Source organism: Anoplolepis gracilipes, chromosome 11 (genome assembly GCF_047496725.1).
Source record: "Anoplolepis gracilipes chromosome 11, ASM4749672v1, whole genome shotgun sequence".
Lineage (NCBI taxonomy): Eukaryota > Metazoa > Arthropoda > Insecta > Hymenoptera > Formicidae > Anoplolepis > Anoplolepis gracilipes.
Genome location: NC_132980.1, coordinates 5009090 through 5036224, shown reverse-complemented (window position 1 = coordinate 5036224; position 27135 = coordinate 5009090). Strand labels below are relative to the sequence as shown.

General features: G+C 28.0%; 2 protein-coding genes across 4 annotated transcripts; one reads left to right on the top strand and one right to left on the bottom strand.

Annotated features, from left to right (window-relative positions):
- The first annotated feature begins 614 nt into the window (after nt 1-614).
- On the top strand, nt 615-20329 carry LOC140671141 (very long chain fatty acid elongase 7-like). Of its 3 annotated transcripts, none has more exons than XM_072902272.1 (7): nt 14918-15238; nt 16181-16270; nt 18160-18344; nt 18439-18537; nt 18645-18701; nt 19463-19705; nt 19982-20316. In XM_072902272.1, exons 2-7 carry the CDS (start codon nt 16213-16215, stop codon nt 20138-20140), a joined length of 801 nt encoding a protein of 266 aa, XP_072758373.1. In that variant the 5' UTR covers nt 14918-15238; nt 16181-16212; the 3' UTR covers nt 20141-20316. The 3 variants fall into 3 exon arrangements, with proteins under 3 accessions (XP_072758375.1, XP_072758373.1, XP_072758372.1); XM_072902271.1 differs by lacking the exon at nt 14918-15238 and adding an exon at nt 15256-15574 and having other exon boundaries at nt 19982-20329; XM_072902274.1 differs by lacking the exons at nt 14918-15238; nt 16181-16270 and adding an exon at nt 615-756 and having other exon boundaries at nt 19982-20329.
- A 2823-nt stretch (nt 20330-23152) lies between these two features.
- On the bottom strand, nt 23153-26540 carry LOC140670846 (uncharacterized). The gene is made up of 6 exons (XM_072901631.1): nt 26205-26540; nt 25933-26075; nt 24861-24990; nt 24193-24321; nt 23401-23737; nt 23153-23313 (listed from the first exon to the last, which is right to left on the bottom strand). The coding sequence occupies exons 1-6, from the start codon at nt 26538-26540 to the stop codon at nt 23153-23155; spliced, it is 1236 nt and encodes a 411-aa protein (XP_072757732.1).
- Between the last annotated feature and the right edge of the window lie 595 nt (nt 26541-27135).

Sequence of the window (27135 nt, the reverse complement as noted above, 5' to 3'; positions counted from 1 at the left end):
GAAATATAAGAAATAATGTAAATTTATAATAAATAATATATTATTATAAATCTCATAAACTTTTAGATTTTTTTTTAAACATTTCTAAAAAGTGCCAATTTGTATAGAAAATCTGAAAATTTTCTGAGAAGAAAGTTTTAGAAATTTTATAGAAAATCTGAAAACTGTTATGTGTGAGAAATTCTGAGAACATTTTTTTATCATAGACTTTAAGAGTTTAAATGTTCTGACTTGACTGACTCGATCAAATTAGATTAGGAAAATTATTCTTCAAAAATCGGACATTATCGCCGCGTAAACGACTAGTTTTTATTTTTGTGTGTCTAATCTCTCTTGTAATGTTGTATTGTTATTACTATTGTGTGTAATTATGTTCACATATTTCGTTATATTTTTTGTGTTTCCTTTGATGGCTTGTATAAGTCTTCCTATGTCCTTTCCTTATTATTATTATTATTAAAATAATAATAATAATAATTAAAATACAAACAAATAACAATATTATATAAATTATTATTATATACATTATTATTATTACTTACTGTATTTACTTATCGTATTTCTTATTTTATAACACGGGGGGGTGGCTCCCTATTACTGTATAATTACCAAACTTTCGTCATGTTTTGTGTCCTATAGAAAAGTACATTTTTATTCATATTTTAGGTACTGTATAGCAGATACAATACATCACCGACATGGTTGATTTTATACGACAGCTGTTCAATTATACTGAAATTTTAAACAATATTGAAGGTGAGGTTCCCAGGTAGCACTGTTCGTTTTATAAACGCTTTCTAAACCTAACCTAAACGTATCTAATACGAAAAGATACGTTTAGAAAACGTTTATAAAACGAACATGTACTACCTGGGTTACTGACACTATAAAGAAAGTCAATTTTGAAATAAAGATTCCTTTATTTGTTCACGAAAAATCTTCTGAACAAGATAAAATAAATGTACTATGAATTTATTAAATGCGATCAATTCTTGAAACTTTATAGAAATTCTTTTATCTATTCATTATTATATCTATTCTATTTATATTAATTTATATTAACATAAAACACTTTTTATATAGCAAATTCGATCATGCGCACTACACCGCACTAATGCATACTAAAGGCTGCTATACATGAAGATAAATAAATAGGAATCACATAAACATTTTAAGTAATTAAAATTTAATCATGATATATTTCTTCGTCATTTTTTTAATAGAACATACATTATTCAGCATCAAAGTGTTTATATATTACGTCATTATACTTTATATACATATAGCAGCCTTTAATATGCACTAGTGGTGTAGTGCGGATGACCGAATTTGTTAATAGTCATGAAAACATTAATGTTGCCCAGTGCAATTCTGTTAGAGGAGGGTCAATAAGGCTCGATTTTAGCTCACTCACGATTTCGTTGTAAATCATCAGAACTACTTCTTAATACATAAGAAACTAAATTTAGTTGATTTTAGCCTAAACGGACATGTTTAATATATAAATAACGTACTCTTTATCTTGTTTAAAGACAGAAATTCGTATTTATGGATATTATGTTTAATACTACACAACTCGCCTGAAAATTGTAAATATTATATTGGACATCAATAATATCATAATTTAAAATTATTTTTATACGTAAAATTGATAACGTCCGTTCAGACTAAATCGGGCCTTATGGACCCTCCTCCTTTCTTTTATGTGATAAGTGTTATAGTTTCTTGTTTAATAATTAATTGTATTAATTGTAATCAATCTTTTTTGATACTTGTAAAGAACAAAAAAATTTTTACAAAATAAAGAATTTTTAAAAATATCGATACAACTTGAACAATTTTAATACTATTAATAACATTTGTGCAATATAAATTATTTGTTATTTTGAAAGAAAATTGTGACAACTAACGAATAAATACATATGATCGAAAGACACTTGTTTGTAAGACAAATTTCGGTCGGAAAGCTGGTGACGAAGGACCTACAACACTCGGTCGAAACGGAGTACGCTCCACCGCTCACATCTGGATGCTTTACAGGTTCTGGATATCTCTCTTGCGACTTCAACTCTCAGAGCAAACTAGAAGCGAAAAGAGATATCCAGAACGCTGTGAGCTGTTTTAACAGCCGTTATTTGAGCGTTTAAAAAGGGCGCTAAGCGCCTCCGTCCTTGCCCGGCGGATGTTCTCTGGGCGGCGGACTTCCAGCGGATCGACGGCCGGGTAACAAGGGGTAGCTCGTTATAGTTGTATAACTTATACATAATGTTTAAAAATGTTTCCAAAATGTTACCTAATAATATAAAACTATCTATTATTTTAAAATATTTAAGAAATATTAATTCAAATATTTTTTAAATGTTATTCTTAATATTTATGCAGTATGATTATATTTTAATATTGTTTAATGTTTATGTAACATGTTAATAATTTCTAACATTAGATGTTAATTCCTTTAATTATCCCAACGGCGTATTATCTTTTAAGGTTCTTTTTGTTTAAATTTTTTGTCACCAACGATATAAAGCCTGCAAAGCGAAATTTTACAAAAAAAAATCTAATAATAGTTATCATCTATTTGAAACAATTTAAAACATTTAAACAACTATTTAAAACAAAAGCCCAATTTCCACATAAATTTAATTTAACTGAAAATTTTGCGTAATAAACGCATGTTTGATGTTAAAGCATATTATGAATAACGAAATGTAATAAAATGACTGCAGCCTTTACAGTGCAGCAATTTTCTATAATTGTGTCATTTACTTCTACAATTAAAAATGATATAACTACATAGATATGCATTAATATATAATATTAACAAGAAAAAATATTTAATTGTTACTTGCAAATTTTTTCTTTAAGACAACTATGCGTTTTCTCTTCACACAAATAGTTTTCTCTTATTATTTTGTGCATAAACATATTGAAGCAAAATAATTGAAAAATAAATATTTTACGACATATTTCATAGTTTAATATGGGAAATTATTAAAAATTATAATCCTCAAATTAAAGTATGATATATCTCGTAAATTATTCAATTGTTTACTATCATACCCTTACAACTTTTACATAGTTTTGTAAAAAATTAATTTATATAAAAAATTAAGATAATTTCATTAACAAAGAAATAGATTGACCTTTATGTAATTTTAGCATATCCAAGGTTTAAGATTACATCCAAGATTAAAATAATAGTAAAACGTTTATCTTTTTACTCCTTTAGGTTAAACAATTTTTATATAAACCATTTTTATGTAAAATTAATATTTATGAAGATATCTTAGAAGTTTTTGATAACTCACTCTATATATTTAAATATACATATATACATATATGTATAGGCAATGTTTTGAAATATTAATTATATGTACATTTTATAAACATATTTAATTATCCCAACAGCGTATTATCTTTTCAGTTTTTTCTTATTCAAATTTTTTGTAACCAACGATATAAAGCCAGCAAAGCGAATTTTTATAATCAAAAATCTAATAATAGTTCTCATCTATTTAAAACAATTTAAAACATTTAAACAACAGTAGATATAATAAGAGAGTTCTAATACAGGGATCTGAGGGGGGGTAAGGTAAGCGGGGGGGACAAGGCGAGGTACCTCGCTCCCCGTACTGACCGGGGGGGGGGGGCCAAATGTCACCCCCAGACTGAGGGGGAAGGGGGAGGTACCAAATGTCCCCCCAGATTAAGGAGGAAGGGTGGTACCAACCCCCCCCCTGATTGAGAGGGAGGGGAGGGGGGAGGCATACATATGGTTCCGCACGTGGAGGGAGTGTCCTCTCCGACTGACTGCGGAGGTCTGATGGTGAGAGAGAGGAATGTCAACTGTTATAGATAAAATAATCACCCCACTCTGTTTATCCATAATGTATATTTGCAATAAATAATTACGTTCGCAACGCGGTAGAGGGAGAAGATGCTATAGGCGTTCGCAACGCGTTAGAGGAGGACGGTGCGATAGACGTTCGCAACGTGGTAGAGGGAGAAGATGCTATAGGCGTTCGCAACGCGTTAGAGGGAGACGGTGCGATAGACGTTCGCAACGTGGTAGAGGGAGACGGTGATATAGGCGTTCGCAACGCGTTAGAGGGAGACGGTGCTATAGGCGTTCTATATAGCGTAGGACAAGAAGATGGTAGGAAAAGGAGATATGGGTGCGAGAGAAAAGAATAGAGAGAAAGGAGGATAGTGGAGGCGCGATAAGACGGAGGCTAAGGCGTACGCGAGAAAAAAGATAATTTTTGTATGTTAAGTTTTTTTATAATATTAAATGTTATCTTATTATCTAATTATATTTAATACAGAGGAAGAAGGATGGGATAGATGATGAAGGTGGAAATAAGTAATATATATATATATATATATATATATATTTAACATAAATTTTTATTTAAAAAGTGTGTATGTGTACACATATAAAGTGTGTGTGTGTATGTTTTAAAATTAAAAATTTAAAAAGATATAAAAATTTGCCAAATTAGCCGGTCATTACCGCTGGCAGATACAATTCCGTGATGAACGATTTGTACGCGCCGACATCTAGGCTTAAATTACGCAGCGAGGTCGATAGACAAAAGATCCTTTGAGTCTTTATCAGTTTTTTCAACACATATGTGTATGTGTGTGTGTGTACGTGTATTAAATGAGTTATGTACAAGTCGCTTTCTTCTTTCTTCTAAAAAATCTTTTCTTCTTATTCTTTTTATCAGTAGCAGCCACTTTTTGAAGATGCCTTATTTCCGGAACATCTTTAAATCGCATATGTTCTATATCGATATTTTCATCGATCACATCACATAAAAAATTTATATTGTCACGGATCTTGAAAAACAGTTTTAGCGATCTTGTATAAGTCCTTGGTAAACCAATTTCACGATTTTGTAAAAATTGCACTATAGAATTCATGGCACTACCGAAGGCGTTGTAGTTTATGCGATACTAAACTATTCAAAAGTTATAGCACCGTGTGTGCGACTGTCGTATGATGAAATCGATTCAAATATTCAGTTACAAATGTATACGACAAAGCGAGAGATAATATTTTGGCTAAATGATAACATAAACAGAACGCCGACAGTACGGATGTTTGCACTAAAGAATAACGTTTTGCATAGCGGGTAGACATTATCATGTATATTTAATTTGATTATAAATGTAATCAGGCGTTCTATAGTATGATGTGGTGTATGTGTAGGACAAGGAGTGTATGATAATGATGATAAGAAAAGGAGAGCATGATGGTAGGAAAAGGAGAAATGGGTGCGAGAGAAAGAATAGAGAGGAAGGAGGATAGCAGGAAGGAGAGCGCGCATGGTGAGAAAAGAACAGCACTATAGGTGTAGGACAAGGAGAGTATGATGTGTAAGGAAAGGAGAGAGCAAAGGAGAAGGCGGCAGTAAAAGAAATATAAATGTATAAAAATTCCAAATTTATTTAAAAATAAAAAAAATTTAATTACAGAATATAGAAAATAATACTTGAAGTATAGTTTTAATGTAAATATGGGTTGATTGAACCTTCATGATGATGATTCGACCACCAATTGAATATTTTAAATACATTTTGTAAAGCGCAATTTCGTACATGTCTATCGCAACGCAGAGTAGCATCTAATTTATCTAAAGCAGGAACGTCATCATAGTGGTTATCCAATGTCTCGATAATAAGACCGATTCTCGCATCGTCTTCCAGTAAATTTGCCAACCATTCTCGTTTTTCATGCCCCTTAACATACACTCGAGAAGCTGCATTTTTCAACGTCACAGCCTCAGTGATTAAACGTTTGACCATGTAGTATGGAATGTTTCCATCTTCCCATTGCAGATTGTGATGTTTTCCTATCAACCATGAGCAACTTGAGATCTCTCAGATCTCGTGAGCAAACGGAATGGTGTAAGACTCGTAAAAATATAATGAGACAGTACAGATCCTTGAGTCAGAATCGCAATTTCTTTCACGATAAATTTTTCTTCGATAATAAATCCTTGAAGATCCACAAACGTTGGCACAACCATAATGAAAAGATATTGGCGAGAACTACGACGAACGACTGATGTTAATCATCGAGTATCGCAAGTTTTATGTTTTAAGATTGGAGGGGATAATTATTTATAGAAGATTTGACCGTTGGTTGATAAAACGAGCGTTCCTGCTCGGTTTAAAAGCGCCTTATAACTTCATATAATATTCGGCGTACAATTTTGGTTGTAGGATAGATTTTTCTTGTATCGCAAGTTTTAACATTGGAGGGGATAATTGCTGATTCATGTAATTTTACGTACTACGTTTGTTAGAGGATTGTCACATTAAAGAATAGGCGAAGAAAGAAATAATAAAAATCAGTAATAAAAAAGACAACTGTCGCTCCACACAGCATTCATACAGATAATTATAATAAAACGATTATTGAATCAACACAATCAAATAAACATTAAACAAACATGTATCGAACATTGATCAACATCGATTGAAACATCGATTCAACCATGTTTGAACCACTATCATACATCAAACGAACGTCGATCAACATCAAATAAACCTCGGTCAACATTAAAAACGAACCATGATCGGTTCGTAATCAACTGTCATTGATCGACTACTTGTTTAAAGATGTTAAATATTCCACGTCTATTGTCTGCTGAAAATGCAAACTAACAGAAAAATGCATCACGTACTGTAATATATTATTCACCACACAGATGTATACAATGATAAGATATATAATACTTGCTATAAGGAGAGGATAGAAAAAAAGATAATAACGCATATGTATTTTGACAATAGTTTATTATAAATATGGATTGATCAAACCTTTATAATAATGCTTCGACCACCAATTGAATATTTTGAATACATTTTGTAAAGCACAATTTTTATATGTTTATTGCAATGCATAGTAGATTCGATTTTATTTTCAATCGCGTCCAATTTAAATAATATTCTATTTAACTTTCCTAAGATTAGTTCCTTAAATTCTGAAATAAATTAATATTATTTAGTTTATAGAATATGAATATAATTTCTGTGTTTTCTATATTATACGTTATGCAACAATTATATTTTTGCATACTACTTTATTTATAGAAAATATATAAAAGTATTAGTATTTTTTAAACTTACCATGAGAACATAGATTTTCATTTTCTATACGTAAAGCAGAATTTTTTTTATAAAAGATGTACTATCTGTAACAATTTTGTTGTTATTATTAATATCTGAAAAGAAACTAAGTATTAGTATTTTTTTACAAATATCATATAACGTTAATAAATTGTAGCTAATGCTCACCGTTTTTTACGTTACATTAAACAATATGTTTTCGTCTAATATATTTCTTCCAATATGTTTAGATGTACTCTGTAGCTCTTTGTCATACGACACAAAATTTTGTTTCTGTGGAAGAGCGGGCAGAATTTTTCCTTGCGTAACACTATTTTTCTTTAAAGAAATCTACATCTTTTTTCAGAAGAGAAAGATAAATATTTTTTTTGGTTCTTATACGTCTTCTTTTTTTCTCGTTCTTGTAATTCATTTGAAGATAGACCTGTATCATTATTTGATGTATCTTCTACCAAAATTAATTTTTGTATACCTTCTTCGTAAGTATCTGAATAATTTTAAATAAAAGTGTAAAAGAAGTTATAAAAATTATTAATAATATATGCAATATTACATGTAACTAATAATACATACAAATTTATGTTTGATATTATTCACTTACTTGCAATGCCAAAAATTTTTACTGGTAACTCCTTCCAATCTGACTTTTCTCATAATATCTCTCTTGCAGTTATAGCTTTATTAATACGAAGCATTGTTTGTTGTAAAGTGACTAGGCCAAATACATGTAAACGTATCTGCGGTGTACCATGTAGCAGGTATTAGCTGCAGACCATCATTAAATTCCGCAATGATATATTTTTCGTCATCCATTTCTGTGTTGCGCAAAATGAACGAAGATCATGTAGAAATTATGTATACATATTTTATTATAAAAATATGTATATTATGTTACGCACAAAATTATATTTCATGACATGGTGATTTATATAAATCTTTTACATATTTCAATTTTGTACCAATAACACAAATTTCTTTATTTTTTTGTGTAACATTTATAATCAGAATATATTTACCGTTTCATAATAAGCAGCAATTATTAGAAGAATTTTTACAATTAATAGTAAATTTTCCGTTTGATATTCTGAGATACTACGATTCAACATCAACATTATCAAGTATTGGACCATTCTTGTGTAAATTTGTACATGAATATATCTTATTATTATTATTATTATTATCATGTTCTACAAATAAGAAAATACAATTTTCAATTTCATTATACCTTTTAATCAACTGTTGCAATGGCTTTTCATTTTTCCGTAACTGTCTTTGATTCTACTATTTACATATTTGCCCTTGATTAAACAATTATTAAACCCGGTATGACCTTTTATAGATAATGTAAAAGATTTGACAGGTGCATCGCATTATTAAAGCAAATAATGAGACTTTATTGTCAAATCTTTTACATAGTTGTTCAAACATGGTTGAATCGATGTTTCAATCGATGTTGATCAATGTTCGATACATGTTTGTTTAATGTTTATTTGATTGTGTCGTGATTCAATAATCGTTTTATTATAATTATCTGTATGAATGCTGTGTGGAGAGGCAGTTGTCTTTTTCATTACTGATTTTTATTATTTCTTTCTTCGCCTATTCTTTAATGTGACAATCCTCTAACGAACGTAGTACGTAAACATACATGAATCAGCAATTATCCCCTCCAATGTTAAAACTTGCGATACAAGAAAAATCTATCCTACAACCAAAATTGTACGCCGAATATTATATGAAGTTATAAGGCGCTAGGAACGCTCGTTTTATCAACCAACGGTCAAATCTTCTGTAAATAATTATCCCCTCCAATGTTAAAACATAAAACTTGCGATACTCGATGATTAACATCAGTCGTTCGTCGTAGTTCTCGCCAATATGTTTTCATTAAGGTTGGGTCAACGTTTGTGGATCTTCAAAGATTTATTATCGATAAAAAAATTTATCGTGAAAGAAATTGCGATTCTGACTCAAGGATCTGTACTGTCTCATTATATTTTTACGAGTCTTACACCATTCCGTTTGCTCACGAGGTCTGAGAGATCTCAAGTTGCATGGTTGATTGGAAAACATCACAATCTGCAATGGGAAGATGGAAACATTCCATACTACATGGCCAAACGTTTAATCACTGAGGCTGTGACGTTGAAAAATGCAGCTTCTCGAGTGTATGTTAAGGGGCATGAAAAACGAGAATGGTTGGCAAATTTATTGGAAGACGATGCGAGAATCGGTCTTATTATCGAGACATTGGATAACCACTATGATGATGTTTCCTGCTTTAGATAAATTAGATGCTATTCTGCGTTGCGATAGACATGTACGAAATTGCGCTTTACAAAATGTATTTAAAATATTCAATTGGTGGTCGAATCATCATCATGAAGGTTCAATCAACCCATATTTACATTAAAACTATACTTCAAGTATCATTTTCTATATTCTGTAATTAAATTTTTTTTATTTTTAAATAAATTTGAAATTTTTATACATTTATATTTCTTTTACTGCCGCCTTCTCCTTTGCTCTCTCCTTTCCTTACACATCATACTCTCCTTGTCCTACACCTATAGTGCTGTCCTTTTCTCACCATGCGCGCTCTCCTTCCCGCTATCCTCCTTCCTCTCTATTCTTTCTCTCGCACCCATATCTCCTTTTCCTACCATCATGCTCTCCTTTTCTTATCATCATTATCATACACTCCTTGTCCTACACATACACCACATCATACTATAGAACGCCTGATTACATTTATAATCAAATTAAATATACATGATAATGCCTACCCGCTATGCAAAACGTTATTCTTTAGTGCAAACATCCGTACTGTCGGCGTTCTGTTTATGTTATCATTTAGCCAAAATATTATCTCTCGCTTTGTCGTATACATTTGTAACCGAATATTTGAATCGATTTCATCATACGACAGCCGCACACACGGTGCTATAACTTTTGAATAGTTTAGTATCGCATAAACTACAACGCCTTCGGTAGTGCCATGAATTCTATAGTGCAATTTTTACAAAATCATGAAATTGGTTTACCAAGGACTTATACAAGATCGCTAAAACTGTTTTTCAAGATCCGTGAAAATATAGATTTTTTATGTGGTGTGATCGATGAATATATCGATATAGAACATATGCGATTTAAAGACGTTCCGGAAATAAGGCATCTTCAAAAAGTGAGGCTGCTACTGATAAAAAAAATAAGAAGAAAAGACCTTTTAGAAGAAAGAAGAAAGCGACTTGTACATAACTCATTTAATACACACACACACACACATGTGTTGAAAAAACTGATAAAGACTCAAAGGATCTTTTGTCTATCGATCTCGCTGCGTAATTTAAGCCTAGATACCGACGCGTATAAATCATTCATCACGGAATTGCATCTGCCAGCGGTAATGACCGGCTAATTTGGCAAATTTTTTATCTTTTTAAATTTTTAATTTTAAAACATACACACGCGCACACACACACACACACACACTTTATATGTATACACATACACACTTTTTAAATAAAAATTTATGTTAAACTTATATATATATATATATATATATATATACAGGGTTTCCCAGAACAACCTTCCGTCCGTAAAATGACATATTCCTGACACAATTCTAAGACAATTTTTCCTTTACCAAAATTTGATTTGAAGCATAGTTTTTGAATTATAAGCAAAAATAGTTAGCAAATCACACGTCGAGTATAGAAGGCAGGCAGGAGCGGCGCGGCGCACCGCGAGCGCGGGCGCAGCTGACCGTGCGACGAGTGATTACCACTGCATGAGTCGCTAATTATTTTATCTTATAACATAAAATTATGTTTTAAATAAAATTTTGATAAAGAAAAAAATGTCTTATAATTACGTCAGGAATAAATGTTCCTTAAAATAACGTCGGACGCTGCAATCAGCTGATTGCTACACGCGATGTGTCTCTCAGCTGAGCCGAAAAATCAATATATCGATCGGTCTGAAGTCGTCAACGACAATGTCGATGACAATCGAAGGAGCGTCGCCGTCGCGGAGACGGTTATTTTTCTCTCTCTTTCTCTCACTTACTCTGTCCCTTTCGTTTACGCACGCACTCAGACACACACACATCGCGTGTAGCAATCAGCTGATCGCAGCGTCCGACGGCCGGCGATCCGGAACAACTTTTGGTCATTAAAAAAACGTTATTTTAAGGAACACTTATGACGTAATTATAAGACATTTTCTTTCTTACCAAAATTTTATTTAAAGCATAATTTTATGCTATAAGATAAAATAGTTAGCGACTCATGCGGCGGTAATCACCCGTCGGACAGTCAGCTGCGTCCGCGCTCGCGGTGCGCCGCGCCGCTCCTGCCTGCCTTCTATACTCGACGCGTGATTTGCTAACTATTTTTGTTTATAACACAAAAACTACGCTTCAAATCAAATTTTGGTAAAGGAAAAATTGTCTTAAAATTGTGTCAGGAATACGTTATTTTACGGACGGAAGATTATTCTGGGACACCCTGTATATATATATATATATATATATATATATATATATATATATATATATATATTACTTATTTCCACCTTCATTGTCTATCCCATCCTTCTTTCTCTGTATTAGATATAATTAGATAATAAGATAACATTTAATATTATAAAAAAACTTAACATACAAAAATTATCTTTTTTCTCGCGTACGCCTTAGCCTCCGTCTTATCGCGCCTCCACTATCCTCCTTCCTCTCTATTCTTTCTCTCGCACCCCATAACACGTTCTCCTTCTCGCTATCCTTCTTCCTCTCTATTCTTTTCTCTCGCATCCATATCTCCTTTTCCTACCATCTCCTTGTCCTACGCTATATAGAACGCCTATAGCACCGTCTCCCTCTAACGCGTTGCGAACGCCTATAGCATCTTCTCCCTCTACCGCGTTGCGAACGTAATTATTTATTGCAAATATACATTATGGATAAACAGAGTGGGGTGATTATTTTATCTATAACAGTTGACATTCCTCTCTCTCACCATCAGACTTCCGCAGTCAGTCGGAGAGGACACTCCCTCCACGTGCGGAACCATATGTATACCTCCCCCCTCCCCCCTTTCAATCAGGGTGAGATTTTGGTACCACCCTTCCTCCTCAATTTGGGGGGACATTTGGTACCTCCCCCTTCCCTGTCAGCCGGGGTGGGACATTTGATCCCCCCTCTACGGTCAGTACGGGGGGCGAGGTACCTCGCCCCGCGTACCTTATCCCCCCTCAGATCCAAGTATTAGAACTTTCTTATTATATCTACTAACAAATATTTAAAACAAAACTCAATTTCCACATAAATTTAATTTAACTCAAAAACAAAAAACTAGCTGAAATTCTTGCTAGTTAAACTTAATTATTTAACTTGAATTATTATTTATTGTATTTTTATATAACCTTTTTTTTTTTAAGAAAAACTAAAATATTTTCATAAAATATCAAGTTGATAAAATATGATGCTTTTGATAAAAATGTCATCCGTTATAGAGCATGTATTTATCATGTATTTCAAAGAAACTGTACTTAAATACGCACAATTAATGTACGTTTCGTTACATTACACAAAATGTTAAAATAAATCGAAATTAATCAATAGTACTTGCTTAATAGGTAATTACTATTTATAGTATATCACATATAGCCAGATCGCGCAAAATTTCGATTTTAATTATATATAATCATATGTAATCACAAAAATCCATTTTTTCTCATTTTAATTATAGTATGTAAGAGTTTTCATGTTATTTACATAACTATTTCCATTTCTCTCGACTATCTAACAATAACTAAAAATTTTTACTATAAACTGCTATAAAATATGTATTCACAATATTATAAGATCATCACTACTGATCACTAGTGTGATACAAGTAGAAAAGATTTGTTTCTCAAACATTATTGCCTAAGTTATAATACAATATCTCTTTATTTTATTTAAACAAACCATATACTGCTATTCTTCTATTCTTTTATTTTTTTATTATTTTTTTTATTTTAAAGACGAAATACATATTTAGAATGAAAATATTGTTCTTTGTTTCTCATTTTCGTTTTTGTTTTGTACGTAAAATTATGTGACAATTGTGAGAGAAAACATACAATTTCCAGACTTACAAGTGTACAGTCCAGAAGAAAGGTGAGCAGTATGTAAGCTTTTGTAGTAGATGACATGCTTTTGTGCTCTTTAAAATTGACAAGATTATATATCACAGTAAATCTTGTATGCTTTTAAACAGAGAATTAATTATACGCAAATAATTTGTCGCGATCATTTTAAATTATATTTTTTTTGAGTGTATTTTACTAAATTTATTTCAAAATGACTGTAATGTACTTACTTAATCAGGTAATAGCTGGCACTGTTGACTACAATGTTATCAGCGTTGTAGCGATCGTTAATTTCAGATGCACGTGCAAGCAATTTTATTGGGCAACCAAATGTGACAAGTATCGTAAAAAAAATTTTATCAATTTTATATTTATTAATATAACATAATATATAATAAAAAATAATAAAATATATATAAAAAAATTAACATTTTGCATGTTTATTTTATTAATCTAATTATTTTATTTTACTATTTTCCGTTTGTCATTTTAATAAAAAATAAAGAAGGAACTCAATAAAAGATATCTTAGAATTTAAACAAAACAAATAATTAATAGAAAATGGAAAAATAAGAATCAAGCGTAGTAAGTAATGCGCAAATTATTTTATTTAAAATAAAATCTGAAAGTTTAATTAATAAATACATATTAATATGTTTTTATTATAAGTTTTAAAAAATAACTGTTTTATCATATTATTTATAATAATTTAATAAAAAAGGCAAACAGTTAAATTTGAACGAAAGCATAAACAATAATAAAATTTTTTAAAAATTAATATATGTATAATATATAAATATATATTTATATTTATTCAATAATTACTGAACAATAACTATTATCAATACGAAATATGTATACTGCTAATACGGATTCACAACAAAATACTTTTATAGTAATGCATGCGTATTCTTCGTAGCATGTAGTTATTAAACAAAATTATACTATTGCGTCAATATCATCTTATTTCGCAGTTGTGTAAGCGGATCTTTCTTATTTATTGCATTGATAATAAATCGTTATTTATTAATATTGGCTTTCAGTTAGCTCTATTTTTGTATAAAAACATATTATTTTTCTTATATGAGTAAATTACTTATTGCCATAATTGCTATATATTTAATGTATAATATATTGTAAAAAATCGTAATATTTAAACTATAATATATTTTTTATAAAAATATGCTATATGTCTATATAGCTACACAAATTATATTATATAAATACATTATATATATATATATATATATATATATATATTATATAATTATTTACTACATATATTATATATAATATATATTATTATATTTTATTATAGATAGTTAAATTTGTATTATATTAATTTAATAAATAAATAAATATATATATATATATATTTACACACATATGTATGTATATTTATTTATTTATTTTTATTATATTTAATTATTAGTTAATTTTTTATAAAGAACATTTTTGGAGATACTATTTTGATGACAACTTTTTGTAAATTAAATATTATATTTTAAAATTTTATTATATTATAAACGATATTTTTACTATTAAGTCAATGTCACATATTCTTTTTATCTGTTAATATTATTTAATTGTTATAAGTGTTGCGATAAAAAATGACGCAGTACTCATGTGTATGCATGGCATATGTTTTCATGGCTATTCTCGCAACTCTTCCAGTGTCCCTTCTTTTCTTCGACGTGTACTGCCATTTTTATTTTTTTGACCGTTTTTACGTAGAAGGATAATTGTCCCCCATATTTTCTTTCTTTCTTCCTTTTCTTCATTTTATTAATCTGGAGTGGATAAATTAAATAGAGTATACTTTTTGCTTCTATTAACTTATTTACTTCTTCGCTCTTTATCATTCTCGGCATCTTATATTATCGAAAGCAACAATAATTGACAAGTGCGGCGGGCATCGGAGAATACATTTGTCAAACCAGTGAACTCTAGTGAACAATCAGTTTTGGTAATATATATCTCTTTTCTTATCGCGAGAGAGACGCTCGAAATAAATCGTGTCAAGGCTTTTCTGTCCTTTTTTCATTTTAACGTTAACTCATTTTAACAATCTAAAGGGAAGGTCGTGATAAATTGCCATATTCCAAAGTTTGTGAAAATAATTACAAGATATTTGTAAGAATTCATCGTTAAAGAAACAGTAAATACACTGCAAAAAGAAATTCGAATTCTCTGTTGCAAACGCGAATGCAAATCTACAAGACACTTATATTACCTGTTCTTATGTTCATACAAATTTTAACAGCGTGGGAATTTGCAATTTCAATATTTATAATTCTCACAAGTTAAGTGTAACGTTACAAATAACAATAAATTAATTTTTCGTTTGTATTAGTGATAATATCGGTATTAATAGTGTTACGAATCGCAGAGTTTGTGTGACAAAACAAATATTTAATTAAATATGGATGCGAAATTCACATTGGAAAATTAAGAAGAACAAATATTTACCGACACAAAAAGTGCAAGCTTAAAATATTAAAATTTTCAAAAAATCTACACAGTATATACTAACAATAACCCAGCCAGCAAAAGTAGTTATTTTGACGTCAAAATAACTATTTTTGCTACCTGGGAAAATAATTTTTATTACAAAAATGTAATTAAACTTAATATCTTTATCTTTCATGTGGAATTATTATATTAAGAAGAGAAAAAGATAAAGTTCGGATAACTTTTAAAAATGCTTTTAAAGTCATTCTTATTTACTTATTGCTAGTAGAAGAAAGAAAAATTGAAAGAACTCTAATAATTTTTATCATGGTTTTTTAATTTTACAAATATAAAATGATAAGAAAAAAAAAGTCTTAAAACCTAATTGTAATATAAGCATAAAAACTTTTTTACGTTTTATGTCGCATAAAAAAGTACATTTTTATTCATATTTCAGGTACTATACAGCAGATACAGTACATCACCAACATGATTGATTTTATACGACAGCTATTCAATTATACTGAAATTTTAAACAATATTGAAGGTGAGCTTACTAACACTATAAAGAAAGTCAATTTTGAAATATAGATTCCTCTATTCACGAGAAATATGCTGAACGAGATAACATAAATGTACTATGAATTTATTAAATGCGATCAATTCTTGCAACTTTATAAAAGTTCTTTTATCTATTCATTATTGTCTATATCTATTCTATTTATATTAATTTATACAACATAAAACACTTTTTATAGTCACGAAAACATTAATGTTGTCCAGTGCGATTCTGTCAAATTTCTTTTGTGTGATAAGAGTTATAATTTCTTGTTTAATAATTAATTGTATTAATTGTAATCAATCTCTTTTGACACTTGCAAAGAATAAAAAAAAAACTTTACAAAATAAAGAATTTTTAAAAATGTCGATACAACTGGGACAATTTTAATACTATTAATAACATTTGTGCAGAGTTGGGAATGTTACTAAGAAAGTAACGATTCGTTATTTTTTTGCCGTTATTAAAGATATTCACTGCCAGTATTGAAAATCTATACGTTACATACACACTAGGTCCACTTACTCGTTAATTGTGGAATGAGAAAAAGACCACAAAGAAATAGAAGAAAAACTTATTTCCTGGACTCGCGCATCTCAGAGTTAACAAATTAGACCAGTGCTATAAAATTTCAGCAGTAAATAACAGAATAAGCAAATTAATGGTTCTCTGCACATTGGATGCAATAAGCGATATTCAACAAAAGCTCTGTTTTTCTAGGTATTACATTTAAAAGCAGAGCTCTCATTGGATATTACTCATTCTGCAGTTTAATATTTAAGAAAAATCTAGTATGTCAGAACCATAAGATGTGAACACAAATTATAAGGGAACGTCGGGTACAACCGCGGGGTACAGTGGTACAGAGTCGATCAATAAACTTGTGTTTTTTCTTATAGTGGATATTCCAAAGAATATTTTTTTAATAAAAAAAACATGGATTTATTTTTTTTTAATATGTTGAAAACTTGCTCAATGCTTACATTGGCCGTTCTTACATTGACCCCACGGTCCCCTATATATATATATATATATATATATATATATATATATACATATCAATATTGACATTAATCTTCTTGTGAAATAAAATAAATAAACCTTGCACTTTTAATTGTATGTGATACCTTTAACGCCCTAAAGCGCGCGATTTATTGAACAAAGATAACTAAAGTAACGATAAAAGTAACGTTAAATTCGTTACCGTTACTATAAAAAAGTAACGACATTACACATAGAAAAAAGTAACGATCGTTACCAAAAATAAGTGACAGTAACGCGTTACTTTCCAATCCTGCATTTGTACCATATAACTTATTTGTTATTTTGAAAGAAAATTGTGACAACTAAGGAATAAATATATATAATCGAAAAATACTTGTTTGTAAGACAAATTTCATAAATAATGGGAAAATACAACAAGAATCCTTTTATTTTATGTATATAATATTATCTATATAACGTTAAATTATTAAATGAGTGTAAAAAATATAACTGCAATAGTAAATATTGCATTAAGAATTTAAAAAATATATATATGTATATATGTATAAGGTTAAACTCTAACAAGGAAAGATAATGTCCCCCTCCGATTTTAATGCGCTTTAAATATGTGGTAATTTATTTTTACTACCTGGACGTAAAAATGGGTTAATTCTAACGGGCATATACATATATATATATATATATATATATATATATAATCAAAATAATAAATATTTCTAATTTAATAATTCATTTGTTTTAAAAAGGTTTCAAAATTTATTCATAAAATGTAACAAGTTATTTATATTGCACAGGCGCTATTAATCAGAAATTTTCGACGTGTTTTATAACTTTTCATAAAAATAGACAAATTATATTTTCTTGTATGACAGTAATAGACACCTGGCCTTTAATGGGGTCTCCGGGTCCTATGTTATGTATTATCAGCACATATTTGATATTCGTATTGAAGGTTGGACCAAAAATGATGGAAAAGAAACCACCTTTTCAGCTGAAAACCGTTATAATCTTATATAACGCGTTTCAAGTGCTCTTCAATACTTGGTTAACATATTTGGTAAAGTTATGATTTCATATCTCTATCATTAAATGCGTGACAAATTGTAAGATTTGATGCAAAATAATCTCTAAAAATTATTCGTCCATTTCAGATATTTAGTTTCATTATTAAATATAAACATTTGTACTTTCCTTATGGATGCAATTTTTATTCATTACATGATGCAGAAGCCAAACGTACACAATTAGTGGTAAGCATTTTGTTCATAATTTTTAATAATTGTAAATTGGATTAAATTTTAACAATTTACAGTAAACACATTTTTTAACGATATTATGTATATGTTTCGACGAATAGTTATTACAAGGTGGATATTGGTATTTCTTCGCAAAAGTAATCGAACTTCTAGACACGGTAAGCAAATAATTATATACAAATAAAATTAACTAATAAATTAATAATTAAGTTTAATATGCATTAATGGATTCACAAAGTTTTTGCTAAGACATTTGGAAAAACAATTTGCATTTGTAATTTCTTGCTACCGTTATCTTTCAAAAGTTACACCATTCTTTCGTCATTTAACAAAAGCAATTATATTGCCTTATAGAATTAAAATTTTTATTTTCATTTTTGTGTACAGTTGCTATAAAATTTTTATGGTGCAATCACTTTAAAAAGGATAGTTCTATATGAAATAATATTTATGATTTTGAGATTAAATTACATTCTATAAATCTTTACTTTAACTAACAAATTGTTTATTAATTTTAAAAAACTAAAAGTGCTTTCTGCAATTCATGAATCTCGAAATGTATTAAATTTATTAACGTTTGACATAGCCAATCTGTTTAGAATGTTCAATTTCATAGATAAATACATCTAAATACCTAATGAAAATTTTATTGTGCGTGTGTTAAATATTTTCTAAATTTATTTATTTATTCTTTTTATTAAATATAATTTCTTTAATCGCACAATTTTATATTAAAATCACAATAAAAATTATTGAATGTTACAAATTAAAATAACATTTAAATTAAATTATTAAATGTCAATTAAATATTGATGAAATAATATATTAAAACATAAAAAATATAAGAAAATATTAAGACAAAATAAAAAATAATTTATAAAGAAAATAAAATTTTTAATATAATATTCTGCTTTTCAAGGTATTCTTTGTTCTGAGGAAGAAACAATACCAAGTGACTTTTCTTCATGTTTATCACCACACCTTAATGGCCACTTTCTCATGGTGCTGCTTGAAATTATTACTTGGTGAACAGGCTATTGTTGTAGGTTTCTTGAATTCCATAGTTCACGTTATTTTGTACATTTATTATTTTATCGCGGCACTTGGCTCCAAGTACAGAAAATACCTGTGGTGGAAAAAATATATGACCTTGATTCAACTGGTAAATATCTCTTAAAATATTGATTAAATTGTCAAAGTAATTTTAAAAATTATTCAACATCTCATTATTATTATTTTATGTTGATAAAATCATGAAACATTTTTAATAACAATAGGATTCGAAGTATTATATATTTTAGAACATTTTTTTATTTTATTCTTTTCGATTATTTTCTTTTATTAATATACATACTGCTGAATCTATTATAATGTTAACATTATTAAAAGCATTATTTACGTAAATCAGAGTTAATAAATTTTCTTTTATAATTTTCAGCTACAATTTGCACTAATGTTAGTCTACCTAATGCTAACATTGGCCATGAATTGCCAATCATCGAAGATTTTGACCTATTTCGTCGCGATGAACGTGATAATTTTCATTTACTTGTTCAGCAACTTTTATCGAAAAGCATATAAGACGAAGGCCCAATGATAAAAGATCTCGCAGTTGGTGAAAGAATACGGACTTATATTCGAGTTTGTTTATATCTAAAAATTTATATAATAAACGCATGTTTGATGCTAAAGCATATTATGAATGACTAAATGTAATAAAATAACTGCAGCTTTTACAGTGCGGCAATTTTCTATAATTGAGTCATTTACTTCTACAATTAAAAATGATATAACTACATAGATATCCATTAATATATAATATTAACAAGAAAAAATATTTAATTGTTTCTTGCAAATTTTTTTTCTTTAAGACAACTATGCCTTTTCTTTACACAAATAGTTTTCTCTTATTATTTTGTGCATAAAAATATTGAAGCAAAATAATTGAAAAATAAATATTTTACGACATATTTCATAGTTTAATATGAGAAATTATTAAAAATTATGATCCTCAAATTAAAGTATGATATATCTCATAAATTATTCTATTGTTTACTATCATACCCTTATAACTTTTACATAGTATTGTATAAAATTAATTTATATAGAAAAATTAAGATAATTTCATTAAAAAAAAACTAGATTGACCTTCATGTAATTTTAGCATATCCAAGGTTTAAGATTACATCCAAGATTAAAATAATAGTAAAACGTTTATCTTTTTACTCCTTTAGATTAAACAATTTTTATATAAACCATTTTTATGTAAAATTAATATTTATGAAGATATCTTAGAAGGAAGTTTTTAATAACTCACTCTATATATTTAAATATACATATATACATATATGTATAGGCAATGTTTTGAAATATTAATTATATGTACATTTTATAAACATATAATGTTGTATAACTTATACATAATGTTTAAAAATGTTTCCAAAATATTTCCTAATGATATAAAACTATCTATTATTTTGAAATATTAATTCAAATATTTTTTAAATGTTATTCTTAATGTTTATGCAGTATGATTATATTTTAATATTGTTTAACGTTTATGTAACATGTTAATTATTTCTAACATTGGATGATAATTCCTTTAATTATCCCAACAGAGTATTATCTTTTCAGTTTTTCCTTATTCAAATTTTTTGTCACCAATGATATAAAGCCAGCAGAGCGAAATTTTATAATCAAAAATCTAATAATAGTTCTCATCTATTTAAAACAATTTAAAAAAGTAGATACGAAAGAGGCAATAGGAGCGAGGAGATGTGAATATAAAATTATAAGTTTTTTATATATAGATGATGTGTCGCAATTGTATTGACATTAAGTACATTAGTAACATTCTATAGAATGACGGAAATAAAAAAGCCGTACAATAAAAGAGCCGAACAAGTTGGATTTTATATATATGTAATTTATACAACTAACTAATGCGATAAATATGTACAGCGGTTCTGAGGCAGTGATCCTTTTAATCATGCGAATACGATCACAGATTTTATGTTCACACATGTCTTATGCCTTTATTATGCGATGTTTTATCATTAATTTCGTTTTTATTTATAATTCATTTATTTAATTTATATATTATGCTGAAGAGGATTCAAAACATGAATCGAAACGTTCAAATATTTATTATAATTTCTTCGTCATTCTATAGAATGTTACTAATGTACTTAATGTCAATACAATTGCGACATATCATCTATATATAAAAAACTTATAATTTTATATTCACATCTCCTCGCTCCTATTGCCTCTTTCGTATTTACTTATTTAATAATCGGAGCTCTTTATATAATTTTAGGGTTTAATAAATATGAATATTATTTTAAAAAAGAAATATACTTATTATTGCTAAAAAAACAATATATGTTTTAATATAAATTCAATTAATGTGAAGAAGAAATGTAATAAATCTTTAGAAAAGTCTTAATTATTGTAATATAGAAATATATTTTAACTTGCACTTTGTAGCAATAAAAATTTTATAATAAATACTGATTGTAATAATTATAATTTGATAAAAATTTTAAGGCGACAAACTTTTGATTAACTTTTATAGTAATAAAATACTTAGAATTATTAATATAAATAGAATTATTAATTTTTTATTTTAAAAAATTGAATTACGTCAACTACTTTTATTTCATAAAAATAATTATCGATTAATATAATCAAAATTTAATCAAAGTAATTTTTGTACTCGGAAAATGAGATCATCAAATTAATATCAAAATTTTTACACACACATGGAAATGCATATACACATCACATATTTTTAAAAATATTTATAAGATATTTCAAGTTATACATACAAGTTAATGACAGATTTTTCTCATTTTATTTGTAGATAAAAATTCTAAATATCGAAATGTCGATGCTATTATAGTTTCTGAATAATTTAGTACATTACATTGTATTAAAGAAAAGATATTTTTGCTCCATTTTAAAGAAAATCGCAAAAAAAGAAACAAAATAAATTTTCGTTTTTTTACTTTTTTATTTACATTTTATTCATGTTATCATCTATTTAATGCAGATATTGTTCAAAATGCTGCCCTCTTGCAACAATGCAAGCCTTACATCTAGCATTAACTGCAACGAGTAAATCTGTAAAGGATTTTTTATCTTAGTTTTTCGGTCCTCTACACGCTCCCGAAGTTTTATGGGTAAATTTGTATATTAGGGGACCCCTCGCCGATGACCTCGATCTTGACAACATGTGTCAAGGTCATGGTCATCGTCGAGGGGTCCCCTATAATATACATATTTACCAAAATATTAATTATATAAAAATATTATAGTGCATAGACGTATTTTAATATTAAAATTTTTTTCTATAATATTAATTATTATAGAGATTATTAGAGATTTTAAAATTCAAAAAGATATTAAGATTGTATTACGAATAATAAAATATCTTTAGAATATAGAATTATGGCGAAACCATAAAACGGTAAATTTTAAAATCTCTAATAATCTCTATAATAACTAATGTTATAGTAAAAAATTTTAATATTAAAATACATCTATGCACTATAGTATTTTTATATCATTAATATTTTTATTACAACTTGTACATTTTATGATAATATTAATTAGTATTGGAAAGTATGTTGAGAATTGCAAGACCATCTTCTGGATAATCTTCTGCCAGACTTTCATTTGGTACGTAATGAGTGCCTTTAAATCTAGAAAAATATCGTCCTATCTCTACATTATCAATCCGCTGTGGTGGACATATCGATATGTCATCTAACATAAAAAAAATATGTTTTATATTGTACGAATCAAAAATAATAGAATATATATAATACATAAGAATGCTACTAATATTCGTACCCTGTTGCACGTAACATATTTTATTTCCATTGATGAGAATTATGTAATGGACTTGATTAAAGTGTCTACATTTATACATTCGTAAACAAGTGGACTCACAGAGCGACATTAGAAAGTTTTTATAGCATTCGAAGAAATGTGGAGCTATAGAACTCAATGATTCTTCCACAAATTCACCTTTACACTTAAAATGCCAACCTATTATCACGCCAATATGAGTTTTTACAACCCTTCCACGCCAGGGCCTTATATCATCATGTTTTACGATCATACCAATCGCAAATTTGATTTTTTTACTTCTTATTTTTGGTATCCTTCTTACCATGTCGGCTCTAACCTGCGTACATATGCGTGTGTATATGCGTGCGTATGCGTGTATGGGTGCATGTATGTGGAAAATGTAATAGCAGAATATAATTGATATATTTTGTTGAGGTGTTTCTAAACTAATTAATGTAATGACTCAAGTTATATACTCCGCCAATAAAGGAGCAGTATACTAGAAAAATTTAAAAAAAGTTATGAAATTTCAAATGCTTATAACACAGTTAATAATTATTGTAACAAGGTAATTAAAATCAAGGTAAACATCTGTATTTTAAAAAAACTTTTAATACCGATTGCATGAGATGATTATTAACTATGTTATAAACATTTGAAGTTTTATAAATTTTTCTTATTTTTCTAGTGAATCGCTTTTTTTAGCAAAGTGTAGATAATTATAATTTGCATAATTATTTTACATATTATTATATTATTACGGTTTACATTATGTGATGTGCGATAAATTACCTTTATTGGTGCTAAAATATCAACATCTTCATTATTTATTATTTTTCTTATAATTTCTAATTCCCATAAGTAATTTTCGAAAACAAGCATTTGTTCACTAATATAACTTTTTATCGTCCAGTTTATTATCTAGAAAAACATATGTTTATTACTTATTGTTTATAAAATGTATTGACTCACTTGGTGAAAATAATTTTACAACAATTCACGTATTTTTATAAAAAATTTTTATCAACAAATTATAAATTGTAAAAATTAGGAATTCATGGTTGAATGAAATTGTAATAAGTTTCAAAAAATATTTACAAAATTTTTACACGTTTCTACAACTTTTCACGAATATTTTTATGAGTATTATAATAAGTAAAAGTAAATTCGTAAAAATTCTAATATTTATAATTTTCTACATTAATTTATAAGAAATTACAAACATAGTTCAAATCGCGACATAAAAATTATACATAGAAATAATTTAAACATTATAGTTACATAAAAAAAATTAAAAATTGTAGTTTCTTCATAATTTTTGCATGACAAATTCTAAAATTATTTCCTTTAGTCATGGACTTAAAATATCATTTAGATTAACATTTATAATTAATTGTTATTTTTGTTAATTAAAGTTTAAGGCTATATATAAAAATTACAATGTATAAAAAATTACCAACCTTTTCATAACTAAATAGAGTCCTAAATAGACAATTATGTAAAGAGTTATACCTCCCTTCGATAAATTTATAAAAATCAAAATCATTGACTATCACAAAACACTCTGCGTTATTTAAATTTTCTGTATTACTGAAAATAATAAAAAATTATACGTATGTATATGTAAGATTAAAAATGCATTACATTTACTGTATTCCTCAGAGCATTGTTGTTAGAAGATAAGTTTTATGTGCGCGCTTACTGTTGCGACGTTCTAGGCGATAGCGGCTAGATCATATGGTGCGAGTATCTAGCATTGTTTATAACAGATAAAATATTGAGAAAGTACGATGAATCACACACACACAGGACAGTCTGTATCCAGCCGTCATTCTGTGCCTACACCATTATACTATATCCTCAATAAATCCTTCTCTTAGTTAATAACATCTTTCTCTCCATTATATCTCACATATATATACGTACATACATATATAAAATGTCCGATTATTTCAGTTTTAGTCAATTTTTATAAATAATTCAAACTGTGTATTGATATTATTTATAAAAATTTATTTATTATTGATATTAAATATTTGTGTAATAATTAATAATTCGAACAGTTTTTTTATATAGTAAATTTTTACATGTCCTGTTAACCGCGTCATGTAATTTACGTAATTTTAATACTCTTCATATTTTATCTAAATTCAGAACATCTGACGTAATTCTTGCAATTGTTTTTCCTGAAAGAACTTTCTAAACCTAAATTCATCGTTGAGAAAAATTAATTGTGTCTTATAGTTGGCGGCCATAAATCCTCTTTTCAACGGGGATGTCAAAAATGTTGTAAAAATAAATTTATGTCTTCTTAGAAATAGAATCATAGAAACAATTGCGAGAATTACGCAAGATGTTCTGGATCAAATGTATAAATTGAAATTTCCGTTATGACATATGTCATTAGTGGAAAACATATCAAAATTTACTAAATAGATAATAAAACTCTTTGAGTTTGTTGATTATTAGTAAAACAATTTGTACCAATATTTTGGAAAGATTAAAAAATTTTTTACTTAAAGTTATACTTACTATTTTGGTTTCCATACAATTATATTACCTATCTTATTTGTTATTTCAACTGAATCTACTAGTAGAACGCATCGTATGCCAAGCCTTCTGGCTACACTGTGATATATAAAAAGTAGTAGATTCTCTCCAAAATTTGTTAAAAGCTGTATCAATATATAAATTATGTTAATAAAGTTTTATTGAACTTATTTTTTTGTAAGATATAAAACACAGTTATGTTCTCACAGCGCAACAACTATAACCATAATTTAACATAATTTAAAATAACTTACCCAAAATATTTTCGATTCATTTAGATATTCTGTTCTCAATAGTTGCTTTAATTTATCATGATTCAATTCAGAAAAAAATTTCTGAAGAATATTTATAATTTGCCTTGCTTCTGTCTCATCCCAGAAATTGTCGTTGATATTATTGTTTTTCCAATCAGATAATTGATCAGAAGATGTCGAGAATATTGAATGCGCAGGATATTTCGCTTTAAGGAGAAATAATACTTCTTTTGTAATACTATCTAAACACGTTTTTATAAGGAAAGATATTTGTGGTGTAACATATTGTACTGTAAGAGTAAGTAGCCGTTTTAAAACCTGCTGTTTTTCTGGCATATTTATAAATTTGTTTCGCTTATGTCTTAATCGATATTGTTTTAGACATCGAATAATTATGCCAAAGTTAAATGCACTTGTTAAATTGCAACCGGGTTCTCTAAAATATATTTACACATTCAGAATGTACAATTGCATTAATATTCATAATACTAATATTTAATTTATTGATTTTTACCGTAACGATTGTGTAGAAACGATTCTATTTAACTTATCTACAACAAAATAGTAAATCAGAGATTTCGGATTTTCGGCTATGGAACGCAGAAGACATTCCAATTCTTCTTTCTCATCAAGCCATAAGCCATTTTCTACCATTAAAGACACATAATGCTGTATTTTTTTGCTATATTTTAAACCTGCTTTAATTTGTTGTTTAAAATCTAAATTGTCAAAAAGTTTCTTCTGTTTCTCTGTATTATACTTATATTTCACAGAAGGACACCTAACATTTAAATAAAAAAATTTCAAATATTATTCAATATCACATTATCAGCAATAAACTATAAACAATATACTTTCTATAAACCACAAATATGAATTTTTTAATTATATTAATATTTGTGACAAATTAAAAACATTATAAATATAACAT